Source organism: Podarcis muralis, chromosome 4, assembly GCF_964188315.1.
Source record: "Podarcis muralis chromosome 4, rPodMur119.hap1.1, whole genome shotgun sequence".
NCBI classification, from domain to species: Eukaryota; Metazoa; Chordata; class Lepidosauria; order Squamata; family Lacertidae; genus Podarcis; species Podarcis muralis.
In genome coordinates this window covers 57,194,043-57,208,293 of record NC_135658.1, presented here as the reverse complement: position 1 = coordinate 57,208,293, position 14,251 = coordinate 57,194,043, and the positions used below count along the sequence as shown (strand labels likewise).

General features: G+C 43.7%; 1 protein-coding gene across 2 annotated transcripts; it reads right to left on the bottom strand.

Annotated features, from left to right (window-relative positions):
- Window positions 1–329: 329 nt before the first annotated feature.
- CRYAA (crystallin alpha A) lies at window positions 330–14,191 on the bottom strand. Of its 2 annotated transcripts, none has more exons than XM_028727298.2 (4): window positions 14,076–14,191; window positions 4,774–5,404; window positions 2,950–3,072; window positions 330–1,390 (listed from the first exon to the last, which is right to left on the bottom strand). In XM_028727298.2, exons 2-4 carry the CDS (start codon window positions 4,960–4,962, stop codon window positions 1,181–1,183), a joined length of 522 nt encoding a protein of 173 aa, XP_028583131.1. In that variant the 5' UTR covers window positions 4,963–5,404; window positions 14,076–14,191; the 3' UTR covers window positions 330–1,180. The 2 variants fall into 2 exon arrangements, with proteins under 2 accessions (XP_028583131.1, XP_028583132.1); XM_028727299.2 differs by having other exon boundaries at window positions 4,774–5,112; window positions 14,076–14,185.
- Window positions 14,192–14,251: the final 60 nt, after the last annotated feature.

The following is a 14,251-nucleotide window of genomic DNA, read 5'->3' as shown; positions in this document are numbered from 1 at the left end:
CAGCCAACCAGAAGCTGTGGAAGTCGTGCCGGACGTTCAGCTTCCAAGGCAAAGTTTGCAAACCAGAACACCTACTTCCAGGTTTGCGACGTTCAAGTTCCAAGTTGTTTGTGAACTAAGCTGTTCGAAAACCAAGGTTCAACTGTACTTCCTTGGAGAAAGAATAGTTCATACAAGAGAGAGAGAGAGAGCACAGTTGCTAGAGCATGAAACTCTTAATCTCAGAATCATGGGTTTGAGCTCCACGTTGGACAAAAGGTTAGAGAAGGCTTCGTGGAGAAACAGAGAGAAGAAGGTGGGCAGGTTGGTGGGGAAAGAAGACACATTGCTTGTTTCACATTTTCTTTATTGACTGCCACTGGCTGAGTTCTCAGATTGCGCCAGACATCAGTAAAAGAGGTGGAGCTATGTTAGAATTACAGCAAGATTAAGGAAGATGGTGTGATAACACACAGGCCTGGGGGAAAGCTCAGTAGGGATTTGAAGCCTCAGCACTTGTGATGGACCCCCGAGTGGGTCTGCAAAGACCATGGAGAGATGTGCTTGTCCTTGCACCAGCAGAGGAAACGACAGTTGATGTTGTAAATGGATGTACTTTCCCCCCCTCTTTCAACTTTGCTAGAAAAAAGTTACAACCCTTTCCAAACACTTTTTGTGGTTTTTCCTCCTTTTAAAAAGTGCATGGCACATTCGTTACAAGTACCACCCACTCTTTCTTCCTCTTCTTCTCCCCTCTCACTAATCAGCTTAGCTCTCGCTTGCTCTTAATTACTTTAGGGTAGAACAAGCCTGTACTGTTGCTTTCGCTGCACCAAACTTAGCATTAACAATTGGTGCATTGAGAGCTAATGCTGCTGTCTGGCCAGCTCTTGTGTTTGGGGCTTGGCAGATGTTTATCCAAACTAGCACAGCATCCTAGACCATTTCAGCAAGTATGTCAGATCTGCTGTAGCACCCTTTCGCCTTCCAATGTCATCACAATGTTTTAGGCTTCAGCTTCAAAGTCCTCTAGCCGCTCACCCGGCCTCTCATTCCATCCAAGAGAAAAATTAGAACAAAAAAGAGAAAGAGAGAGAAACCCTTCTAGATATTCACTGATATCTATGTAATGGCTCTGTGAATGAGGCCTGCAAGTGAAGTGTGACAGCCTGGATGCTTCTTCAGCAGCAGCAGGTTCAGCCTAAGAAGAAGGAGCCGAGGTTGGCTTCTCCTCACGGGATACAGGGATGGGTCTCTCGCTGTGGCTGGGGTCAGTGTTGGACTGGACCTTGGGAGCCGAGAAGGTCAGCATGCCATCAGCAGAGAGAGAGCAGGTGATGGCCGCTTGGTCCACATTGGATGGGAAGCGGTACCGACGGTGGAATTCACGGGAAATATACCCATGGTCATCCTGACAAGAGACAAAAGAAACCAAAAGCATTACTTTTTTTAAAAAAAAATTGCAGCTGTCCTGTGAGATAAAGTAATCAGTATTTTAACTGCAGAGATAGAGAACTCAGGCTGAGGAGCTTACCAAACGCCTCCTCAGCTGTAACTTAAAGCGGAGTCTTGGATACAAAATGGAGTTCTCAGAGTGGTTTAACAGTCAATCCCTCCTCAAAGGGAACTCTGGGAATTATAGCTCTGGGAGGGGACTAGGGGGTCTCCCAACAACTCTCAGCACCCTTAACAAACTACAACTCCCAGGATTTTGGGGGGAAGTCACAACTGTTTAAAGTGGCATGATTCTGCTTTAAATGTGTAGTGCAGATGGTACCTAAGATTTCCACTCACTGAGCGTGGTTGTAGGCCTTGGGGTATTCCTGCCTTCCAGTTTTTGAAGGCTTTCCATTTCAGATGTACAGTGGTACCTCAGGTTAAGTACTTAATTCGTTCCGGAGGTCCGTTCTTAACCTGAAACTGTCCTTAACCTGAAGCACCACTTTAGCTAATGGGATCTCCTGCTGCTGCCGTGCCACCGAAGCACGATTTCTGTTCTCATCCTGAAGCAAAGTTCTTAACCTGAAGCACTATTTCTGGGTTAGCGGAGTCTGTAACCTGAGGCGTATGTAACCTGAAGCGTATGTAACCCGAGGTGCCACTGTAGTAACTTTCCAAGCCCAAGGCTCTTGATTCCTTCTTGTGTCTTGTTTTAACAATTCTCATTCGTGCTGGCTTATAAAAGCTCAGCCTTTGCAGTTGATTCAGAGCTACTGACCACTGGGAAATCCTCCCCAGTTGGGCTTCTATTGACTTTTTACCTAGTGTACCGCCTAAAATTAATTTCTAGCTTTGCTAATTTAAGACTAATTTGTCTTTACTTTGTTCTTTGCCTCACAAAGAAAACATTGGAATGATTGGATTGTGATACACACACACATGCACACACACACACACACACTTTCTTTGTCTTAAGAGTCATGGACTGACCTGAAACCAATTAGCACCCAAGGCAAGCTAATCTCATTTAGTCTTCAAGTCTCCAGCCCAGTCAAGCCATTCTTATCTCTCCACTCCCACCCAATGCCCAACTTGCAGGTTTTACTTAACATCCAGCTGGATGAAGGGTTATGAAAAACTTGAAAACTTGCTCATTATTTTTTTATATTTCGATTGGCCTTGGATTTTGTTTTCTATGGACCAACCCAGCTATCTATCCTGTTTCAGAGCTATTAAAGTGCAGACATTTTCTTGGAGTTTCAGATTACATTACATTATTTCTGTACTGAAAAAAAATTTTTACCCAGTGATGCCCACTGTCATCTAAGTGCTATGGAGTATAGGATGAAAGAAAATGGATTTTTAAAAATCCTAACCATAACAGTATGTAACATCAAATCTGACATTTGACCTTTCCTAAAGCAGATGCATACACCTCTGAGCTAAATCTCAGTAGTTAATGGTAAATAAATTAAATTTGTTTTTCATTCCAGCTGAGTAATTTGTACTTTCTTTCTCCCTTCTGCTTACCTGTCTCTCACTGTGTTTGCCATGAATTTCCACAAAGTCTTCAATGACCTTCACACTCAAATCTTCAGGAGAGAAATGTTTTACATCCAAAAAGATTGTAAACTTGTCCCGGTCAGATCTTACCTAAAAGTGAAATAACAAGAAACAACCCCCCACCCCCCAAACAGAATTAGAATTCAAACCGGTTGTTACTAACACTAGGCAATTATTTAAAGAACAAAGTAGCTTTTAAGTAATATCATTTACTCTGTGATTATATTTCTCAGATTCCCTGTGAGATAATTTGTGACGGCAAAATCATTAAGACATGTTCTTAAACCCATGAAATTAGCAAGTGTCTTTTTATTATTCTTTTCAGTTTTCAAAAGGATTTGTTTTGAAAAGCAGGTGAGAATTCAGTCTACAACTTGAGTCAGTTCACTCACAATTGGCACCAGTGACTTAGCTACTGGTATTCTGGATTGACAAGTTTGTAGGTTTGGGTGTGATTTTAGGATGCTACATACAATTGCTTAAATGCTGTTTGCAATGCAGCTTGTGGCTTCCATTCTTCACTCCAGTTATGACCACTGTACTATTCAGTTTCTGCCGAGTCACTTCAGCATTTATCTATTTTGTGGATAGATTATTTCTTGCCCCCAGCAACCCAAAGGGTAATCAGAGGCTTTTGGCAGTTTTCACAACTTGCCTGTATGACTCTAAAAACCTGGGCATGCACAGACACTGCAGGAGACTTGAGTTTCATGGCTAACTTTTAGAAGCTGCTACTGCTTTTCATCGGCTGAGCTCTTCCTAGATTTCTGAGCCAGACCATAAATGTATGCAGAATATCCAACAAACACCCAATATGGTCACACGTCCTATTGGAATGTTCTGAACACAGCCTGAAAAGCAACACTTTATGAATAACCTTTGAGCTGCTCTTCCCAAGAGACCACTATGCAGCGCATCAAACAAAACTCAAAACCCGCATTTTTAAAAAGGCAACAAAATGTACTTGATTAAGTAAGAATCTGCTTCATTTTTAGGGGAAGGGCCACAGCTCAGTGTTACTGAATCTGCTTTGCATGCACAATGTCTCAGGTTCAATTGGAGAGCTCAGTTAGTTAGAGTGTGGTGCTGATAATGCCAAGGTTGCAACTTCAATCCCTATATGGGACCGCTGCATATTCCTGCATTGCAGGGGGTTGGACTAGATGATCCTCAGGGTCTCCTCCAACTCCACAAGTCTATGATTCCATGAAATGCAACAATATACAAAGTCCCCAGCATCTCCAGTAGGGCTGGCAGAAACCTTGTAGAGCTACTGCCAGTTAGTCTGGACCAGGGATTGGGAATCTAGCTATCCAGACAGTCCTGGACTCCAATTCACATCATCCCTAGCCACCATGGCCAATGGTCAGAAATGATGGGAGCAATATCACAGGTTCCCCATCCCTGATGTCTACAATACTAAGCTAGTCAGACCAATTTCTGACTCAGAATAAAGCACCTTCCTATGTGGGTTTTTTTTTTTAAAAAAAACAACCACCTATTTTGTAAGTGACACAGAGATCATCTAAACATGCGACATACTCCCTTCAGATAGTTAAGAGATGTTAAAATATGATTTTCCAATTCTGCTTATTTTTCTTAAAACTGTTATCACATAAATCCTGAACTACAGTTTCTGTCAAATATTGTTCTTTCTAGCACCTAATCAATCTATCCCGTTCAATATGGGATTAAACTGATTAAACCATGAAACACACCTGGTGGTTTGCAAAGAGCTTGCTTTAAAAAAAAAAAAAGAGCTTCAAATGTATTCAGGAACACGAATCTTACCTCAGAGACACCTGACTCCAGAACGGTGCGGAAGAGAGATTGCCTGTAGTATGGGCTGATGGTCGAGGAAAGCAAAGGCAGGAGATCATATTCAAAAAGACCTTCTCCAAAAAACTGATCAAACAAACGGCTTGGAATTAAAGGTCCAAGAGCCCGTTTGAACCAGGGGTGCTGAATGGTAATATCCATGGTCTCTGCTGCTGCAAGTTTGGCGGTGGAGAGGAGACAGGGCAGTCACTTTGTGACAGTGAAGTCTTTGCTGGACTGCACAGTGGAGGTGTAGAAAACTTCCCTCTATATATACGACTTTCACAGAATGAAGGCATTAGTGGGATTTCTCTGGAAAGACATGATCTCATGATGAAGGCCAATCTGGTCAGCAGAAATTGTAGGGGCTGACCCGAGAGTGACAGTCTGGTTAGAATCAGTGCCAGATATCTCTCTGAACAGCAGCTGGCTGCCCTGCAGCATTCTGCGTACATAGGAGGGTGTCACCACAGCCTGGCAGTACAGAACCCTCACCTACACAAGCCATTCCAAAAGACTGTTATTGTGGTTGACATTACTGTGGAACATTTTAACAAGAAAACTCGCTAGCCTTTTTTCACTCGCATGTTGGTTTGGTGTTCGCCTGAGAGGGAAGAAAGCAAATATTTTACACTGTATACTTTACCTCTCCACCCCCCCCCCCCAAAAAAAGAGAGAGTCTCCACTAAATGACAGAAAATAGGAGGCATGCTTCCAGACTCTTACTGGTTTCAGGTTGGGTTCAATCATATGCTAGCAAATTCAGGCTGTGCATTTAAAGTTGATTTGAAATAGCTGGCTTGCTCTGCTCCCAGCACCTCATGCTGGGAGGCGCAAATTTTGGGCCCTTGGAGTGGTGTTATCCTCTAGGAACTGAGTCACTTCACTGGGTAGGGAAACATTCCTGAAGGCCTCCCAGTTGCGAAAACTGCAAAGAGGGCCTTGAAACGCTTTTGAGGTGTTATCATCTGAGGGAGGTCTTGAAACAGGACCTTATCTGGAAGCCCGTCTGTTGTCTGCTGCTTAGAGCATTCTTTAACACAAGAATGTGTTAAAGAATGTGTTTGTACTATATGCAGTGTTTCCTAACCTTGGGCCTCCAGCTGTTTTTGAACTACAATTCCCATCATCCCTGACCACTGGTCTTGCTAGCTAGGGATGATGGGAGTTGTAGTCCAAAAACAGCTGGAGGCCCAAGGTTGGGAAACACTGCTATATGGTTCTTTGCAAGCATTGCTGAAATGTTGATTTGGCAGTTGTAACAATATTTCATTTACTTTGTGGTAAACTTCTTCTCATTATCCATATACTGTTGGTACAAGAATATATTATACCAACAATAATATATTGTTTCGCCTTAAAACTTCAAACTGAAAGCTGTCATGTAGCTGACCCTTAAATGTAGATGAAACAACCTGGGGCCTTCAATATGTTGTTGAACTCCATTTCCCATCAGCAGCAACCAACAGGAGAATTGGTAAGTGAGGATGGAAGTTGCAATCCAACAACATCTGGAGAGCCACAGGTTCCCCATCCCTTCCTTAGTGTGAGACAAAAATCCACATAGGCAGAAATCCAAGGCTTGCTCTGGAATTCAGTCATCCAAGTAACTGAATGAGTGAAGCTGCTCTATCCTTGCATCATCTTTGAGCTGTGCCTCCCCCTCCTGCTACCCACAAACCTTCTTCCTTCCTCTAGCTGGAAGAGGAGATGTGCATTTTCAGGTACAGTGGTGCCTCGCAAGACGAAATTAATTCGTTCCGCGAGTTTTTTCGTCTTGCGATTTTTTCATCTTGCGAAGCACGGTTTCGGAAAAGTTTTGGAAAAGCTTCAAAAATCACCGAAGTCTTCAAAAACCTCAAAAAAGGCTACCACACTGCATGCTATGAGTTGCTCCTCGAAGTCAAGTCGCAACTGTATTAACGGTTTTAAGAAAAAGGAAACAAACTTGCAAGACATTTCCGTCTTGCGAAGCAAGCCCATAGGGAAAATCGTCTTGCGAAGCAACTCAAAAAACCAAAAACCCTTTCGTCTTGCGAGTTTTCCGTCTTGCGAGGCATTCGTCTTGCGAGGTACCACTGTAAGAATGTCTCTCTATCTCAATGGGATTTTGTGGTGGCTCTCCCTTACATATTCCTGGTCCATCTACAATGGGTATTTGTCATGTTAATTTTAAATTTATCATGTGCACAATGGCCTGCAGAGTGCCAACTGAGAAATTGCTGAATGTTAAGCTTGCATGGTTATTCCATCTTCTACCCTTCACAAGAAACAGGGAACTGGGCGGGGAGACCCCTAGTGCTGTGCAAGGCCACGACCAGACTGAACTTTGGAAAATGCTTGGTATCAGCTCAGTGTTTTCCAAAACTGGATCAGATCAAAGGCCTGTCTAGCTCAGCATCCTCTTCCCACAGCAGCCAACCAGATACGTATGGGAAGCCAGCAACCAGGGCCTCCTGTTTTTAAGGGAAATGCCTTGTCTTGGTTCCTGCCCTTTAGAACCATACAATTTTACCTTCTTCCATATTTAAAATTGTTAGGGGTTCATTTTATTGCAGCATGTGCTTGAATTTGGAGCAGCTTTTCCATTTGAGCTGCATGTTGGGAAAGCTAAATATCAGCTCTCTTTATACAAAGGCAGATATTTATTTTATCTAAAGAATTTATATAATGTCAACAGTCTGCCTGGGCCCAGCCAAAGGGGCTTAAAAAGTTACTAGCAATCCCTTTTTTCCACCTCAGAGCCCATGTCCTGAACACTGAGCAAATCCCATCAGTGCCCGGGGCGTATAATATCATTGTTGTCAAATCAATGGTGAATGTACGTGGTGTTAATCCCTGGCACATATTCAACCAAGCTCAGCAAGTTTCAGCAGCACAATACACTCCATGTCTTCATCAATGGATTTATATGGTGAATGAGATGCTCAACACTTCAGCCCATGGACCTTCAGGACAGTGGGAATGGGGAAAAGCAAGATCACATGGGAAGTGCTACAGATTAAGGGGAGGGCTGCCCCTTTGCGCATGGAATAAGATATAAAGGGCCACATTTAAGCACACTCCTGCCATTTTGTGTTGAGCGCATGATAACATTTTCAGCATTGAAACCACGCTGAAATGTGCTCAACTTTGGTTGCATCGTGCCAAAGTGAGCAATGCAGTATATCTTCTATCAGACGTAACTTTTGTTGTTAAGGGTCCGCTGAAGCATTGAGCAATCATGGCTTTCCTGGGCTCAATGGCTTGGATACTTACTAATAGTAAAACATTAGAGCTGGCTATTATATAGTTTGGAAAGGAAAAATAAGATGAGGAACTGTGTAATGGGATGAGTGACACAAAGTCATTATTATTTCCATATATTTGTGCCTATGTCATGTCAAATGATTATGCCCTGCAATGCCAGCGAGGACTTGTCCATTTGCTGTAGTCAACAGAACTCCTTTCCATGACTTTATTTGCTCTCCCAGTAAGTCTCTTAAACTCTGAAGAAAGTCAAAACATAGTACCATGAAATCCTAGAACCTCCATTTCCCAGCATGGTTCCGAAAAGGCAGAAATTTCAACAGTGGAAAGAGGGTGGTGGGCAAAAAGACAACAAAGGCAATGGAAGGTTCTGAAATGCTATACATTTTTTCCACCTCCCACCCCCTCCCGCAAAAAAAAATTTCCCTTGAAAACAGCTACAACTATTATCTGCTGTGAATGTTGTTACAAGGCCTTTGACACGGCTGCTTCTAAATACAGAATCTCAGACTTCACATCGCCAAGCTTTTCCCTCTATTATCTCCACAAACTGTAGTTCAGACCATTTGTTCAGTGTGTACACAGCACAGCAGAAGCAATGTGCCATCTTCAGCTGAAATCACAACATGTTCCATATCCATCTAGCAGCCTATCTTCCCATGGATTATGGCCTGGAAAGGCTGGTTTTCTCTTCTGTGAAGCCTTCAAAACCAATGTCTCACATGGTGGGAAGATTTGTAAGCCCCAGACCCTTCTTTTTGTCTAGACAGAACTTATATAAGTTGTCCATGTGCTATACTTGACACAGCTCAATTTCACTATACAGTGGTACCTCAGGTTAAGTACTTAATTCGTTCCGGAGGCCCGTTCTTAACCTGAAACTGTTCTTAACTTGAAGCACCACTTTAGCTAATGGGGCCTCCTGCTGCCGCCGCGCCGCCAGAGCATGATTTCTGTTCTCATCCTGAAGCAAAGTTCTTAACCTGAAGCACTATTTCTGGGTTAGCGGAGTCTGTAACCTGAACCGTATGTAACCTGAAGTGTATGTAACCCGAGGTACCACTGTATAAATGTGAACTGGCTGCAGACCTGAATGCTACGCATAAATACAGGGAGAGCTGCACTTCCCATTTAGGGACTTAATCAAGTCAAGGACAGAAGCTCATACATCTCCATGGGTTGATAGAAGTGCTCCCCATTCAAGTACAGAGCACGCATCTCCATGCAGGCCAGCATACACAAATCCTCACTCCTGACATTATGTATAAATATAGAAAGTGTGATTCATTTGCATTTCCTGAATCCAACCACTTGTAGAAGCAAGGGTGGCCAATGTGGTGCCATATATATCCAATTATCCTTGATCCTTGCTCATACTGGCTGGGGCTCATGAGAGTTGTAGTCCAACAATGTGTAAAGGGTACCACCATGTTGACTATTCCTGTGTTAAAGGGTACAGTTCAACACCTTGATGGATAACATAGCTCCTACTAACATGCTCACCAACATGTAGTGAAATGTGACAGAAGCTTCCTTGTGGTGACATTGTAAAGGGATATAATGCATTACAGTAATTACAGTAATCCATCCTTGAGCTTACCAATGCATGGCTCACCTTGGCCAGCTACCCTTATCCAGGAATGATCACAGCTGGGTACTAGCTGAAGCTGGTAGAAAGTGCTCCTAGCCAGAGCAGCCGTTTGTGCCACAAGGGACAAAGATGGATTGAGGAGCAGCACCCAGACTCCACCACACCTATTCCTTATGTGAAAGCGCAACGCCATCCACCCAATTCTCAGATCAGGGAACCACTCTTCCGCATCCACAGGGCTTCTGCCTTGTCAGGATTCAGCTTTTGGCCCTCATCCAGCGCAGCACTGCGCCCTGAATATGGGTTTCTACCGCTTACCTTATCCCACATCTGGTCTGAAAACAAAGTCTAGTAAAATTCCCAGCATTGGCATTCCAGTGAGGACAGCTGCTTAGGAAAGCAATGTGCTAGGAGAAGAAAACAAGCAGGCCTCTTGTCATTGTTAGCGGGCCAATTCAAGTGCAATGTATCACGCTTCAAAGCATTTGTTGTTTTTGCAGTAGCTTTGAAAGAGAAAATGTGTGTGTGAAAGAGAAAAAGTATTGCTTGGAATGATCACCGCATGAGAAGATGTGTTAATGCCCTGGTGTTAAGAAATAGTATGCTGTTCTTATATGATAACAGGCAAGTTTTCTCCACTGGACACTGGTCCAAGAGGCCATGTTTTGTCATCTACAAATCGTGCACTCCAATCTAACGAGGGAAATCCATATGCGGAAAAGAGGCTTCCATGCATGGATCTCCTTGCTGGATCAGAATCTGATCCTACCTATATCTGGATGCTCATTCGCACACATTATAATCCAGAAAAGTGCCCTGCTGGATCAGACCAGCCCATCTTGTCCCATAGTGGTCAACCTATGAAAAGCCTACAAACGGGACACGGGCACAATAGCCCTCACTCACTCATGTTCCCTCACCATGCCTAGTCACATGTGGAGGGTGATCCACATTGTACTACACAGCAGGGGGTATATATTCCCAGGATTAGGGCTGGATTGGGTGGCCTGATCTGTACTGAACTACCAAAGGAAAGAAGACCCTGAGAACCGAGAATAAAATTATTGTCTCTAAGAGCTTTCTTCACCCTAGCCCCATCCAGTGATAAATTCCAATTCCATCTAAGTGAAGAGAATGAGGATAGTCAACTCCGTAAGGTCAATGGATATTCATTTTATTATAAGAGATGGTTTCTTGAGAATGTCCCATTTCACACCATTCACATCCTTGCCCCACAGGTTCCTCTTCACCTTTTGTCCAGTACAATATGACTAGGATGCCGCTACGAGAGTTCCCGACATGCCCCGTAATTTTACCTACCTATTGTGGGCGGCATCTCTGAGTCTATAACAGGGAATGGATCTGGTAACTCTATTCTGAAAGGAAGTTAGTGCTGTCATTCTATGAACTTGAGGAACCAACCTGAAGATGGCTGTCTCCAGTTCTTCTCCTCAGACTAGTTACTCTGAAGAACACTAAAAATAGGCCAGGGTTTGGGTTCTTCTAAGCTATGGCCCTTCTCGATCCAGATTCCCACCTTCCCCAAAATTAATTTTCACTACCCCAAATTCCTTTCCTCGATGGGAAAGTGGGAGGGAAACAAATGATTGGGAAATTTGGGAGGGAAATTGCATAGCTTCTGGAATGGAAATTAATGTGTAAAGAGCAAAACTGTTTTCTGGCTATGTGGGGCTGAGGAAACTTTAAGTGGACCTGCTCCATGAAGTCCAGCATTCTGCGGCCAACAGCATCCCACCAACCAGGTGCCTCTGGAAATTCACAAGCCAGAGTGAAGCGGATGGCCTTCCTCTAATTTATCCTAACATCTGGTGCTCAGTGGTATGCTGAGGTTCCACTGAGATGCAATGACTATTAGCTGTTGACAGATGTATCATCAAGCATTTGTCTAAACCATTTTTTTAAAGGCCATCCAATGCAGTTGTCATTACTGCATTTTAAGACAGTGAATTCCACAAGATAACTATGGTCTGTATGAAGAAACCATCAGGAAATTGGGGTGCAGTAGTGGAGGAAGCAGCTCAAAGCATGGCATACCATGGACAGGCAGCAAGGTTTGGTGCTCAGGATATGTCTTCCACCTCCACAGTCTGAGGGCTCATCCACACTTAGCTTTTGCCCTATGCATTCTAGGCACAGAACCACGCTTTCCCAGTCCATGTCTGAGCACTTATTTCCCCAGGAAAACCCGCTCTTTCACGGTAAATCAGAACAACTGGCAATCTGGGGTTGGTTTTGTTTTGTTTTGTTTTTTGCAGAATTGCTTCCAGTGGTAAAGAGCAGGTTTTTGTGGGGTAAGCACGGGGGGGGGGGGAGGCACTTGGACATAAGAGCTTTAAAGTACAGACATGTGTGAGAAATGTGGCACAAAAGGAAGTCTGGATGAGCCCAGGCACAGTATGCCTCTGAATGCTACTGGGTGGGAATCACAAGTGGAGAGAGTGCTTTTGCTTTTGTTCCAGCCTAGTGCCAGGTTGATAAAGGCTGCTGCATTCATTACAGTGGTACCTTGGGTTAAGTACTTAATTCGTTCCGGAGGTCTGTTCTTAACCTGAAACTGTTCTTAACCTGAAGCACCACTTTAGCTAATGGGGCCTCCTGCTGCCGCCACACGATTTCTGTTCTCATCCTGAAGCAAAGTTCTTAACCTGAAGCACTATTTCTGGGTTAGCAGAGTCTGTAACCTGAAGCGTATGTAACCTGAGATACCTGAGATGGGTACAGCCCATCTAAAACTCTGATTCAGAAACCATTTCCTGCCTGCACATACTTCTCTGGGAGAAGTTGCTTCTTTTTACCACTGGAGGGAGTAACAGTCATATAAATGTAACACTGAGTTAAATTTTACTTCTCAGCAGTTATGGTGCACCTTTTTATCTCCACCCACCCCTCAACTTAAATTCTTGCTTAAGACTAAAATTCCACATACACTTACACAGGAGGAAGCCCAACTGATACAGTGGTATCTTGGGTTACAGATGCTTCAGGTTACATACGCTTCAGGTTAGACTCCGCTAACCCAGAAATAGTACCTCAAGTTAAGAACTTTGCTTCAGGATGAGAACAGAAATCGTGTGGCGGCAGCGGGAGGCCCCATTAGCTAAAGTGGTACCTCAGGTTAAGAACAGTTTCAGGTTAAGAACGGACCTCCAGAACGAGTTAAGTTCTTAACCCGAGGTACCACTATAGAATGGGTTACTTCTGATCAGCATGCACATGATTTTATGGTGTAATTTAATGAATTACTTCTTGGTTCAGGAGTTTTGTGGGTTCCTCCCTTCTCAATGGGCAATTTATTGTGATCGCGCGTCCCCTGTCATACTACAATACTTTTTCACAATACATTCAGCATGAGAGTCATACTTATGCCAATGAGGAAAGAACACTGTAGCTTGACAAAAAGCATGTTCCCAGATAATGTGAATGCAAGGTATGTGGGTGGGCTGATTAACTCTCCTGCTCCCATTTTCCTCCCTGTAGATGTGCACCCAAGATTCTGTTCTTCCACCCTGCCAGACTGTGGGTGTTTATTGTCAGATAGATGTTTCTCATGCATTCAAGTTTTTTGGCAGTGTCCTCGCATCATCAAAATGCCAGCCCATTTAAAATTCCCATCAAAATTCCCCACCCCATTTAATCCAGATTTGCAGTTTCTGGAGGAAATCCAGCAGCAGCCAGCATGGTCCTGTATCAGTCACAAAGCCACCTTGTTGGTGTGGGTTTTGTTTAAAAAATCTGGTTGCAAAACTGCTGAAAAAAGTTTTGAGCTGATAAAAGAGGCTGCCCGTACATTTTATCCTGCCCAACTGATGTTTCCATGGATGATCAAGCCCCCAAAGTGTTAATCAGACTTGCCCCGGTTAGGTGAGATTTGTGATCTCACAATAACAAGAGTGGTCCCTCCTCACCCAGGATAATGAATTTGGGAAGATGCAGGGTCTGTACTAGGAAAGAGAAGTGTCTGCTCTCACCTGCTTAAGACTATCATTAGCAGACCGAGGACATGCTTCTGGCATGTGGCAAAGGATGACAGTCAAGAATGTCCTTGGAAGTCATTCTTGGGGGAGGGGGGTCAACAGAAGGTTACAGGGACCCTTTGTCAAACAGAAGCAGCTTTTGGTATTAGCTTACTGAACCCTCTTGGCAGATTGGCAGGATAAGTGTCGTGCAAATCGGCTTTCAATTGTTTTACCGAACCCCACTCTCTGGCACAATGGTTAAAAGTAAAGATAGATTTCATTTTTTGTTCACTGTCTGTATAAAATCCATCCTGCTGCCATCACCTACCATTTGTAGAGAGATCAGTAGGAGTGAAACCAGATATGAGCCAAAAATCTTACATTAAAAAGGCAACTTTTTTTTAATTCTCCGGGACCATCTTCCCACATATCATGTAAGGATAGCTAAAATGATTTACCTTACAGAGCTGCTGGAAAGATGACATCTAAGGGCAGATTACCCTCCGTTTCTGGTAGATCACCCCCTCCCTCATGCAGAACCGCATGCTATTAGCTTATTCACCAGCCTGTGTCCACCAAAAACCGTCCGTCCGTCCCCCGTCCCCCCCCCCCCCGCACTGCGGATCTCAAATGC

Bases quoted from the DNA above. Each gene is read 5' to 3' on its own strand.
- CRYAA (XM_028727298.2), bottom strand. From the start codon at position 4,962: ATGGATATTACCATTCAGCACCCCTGGTTCAAACGGGCTCTTGGACCT. The intron at 3,073-4,773 runs GTAAGATTCGTG...TTTCACTTTTAG, and splicing joins TGGAGTCAGGTGTCTCTGAG to GTAAGATCTGACCGGGACAA. The intron at 1,391-2,949 runs GTAAGCAGAAGG...GTCTCTTGTCAG, and splicing joins GCAAACACAGTGAGAGACAG to GATGACCATGGGTATATTTC.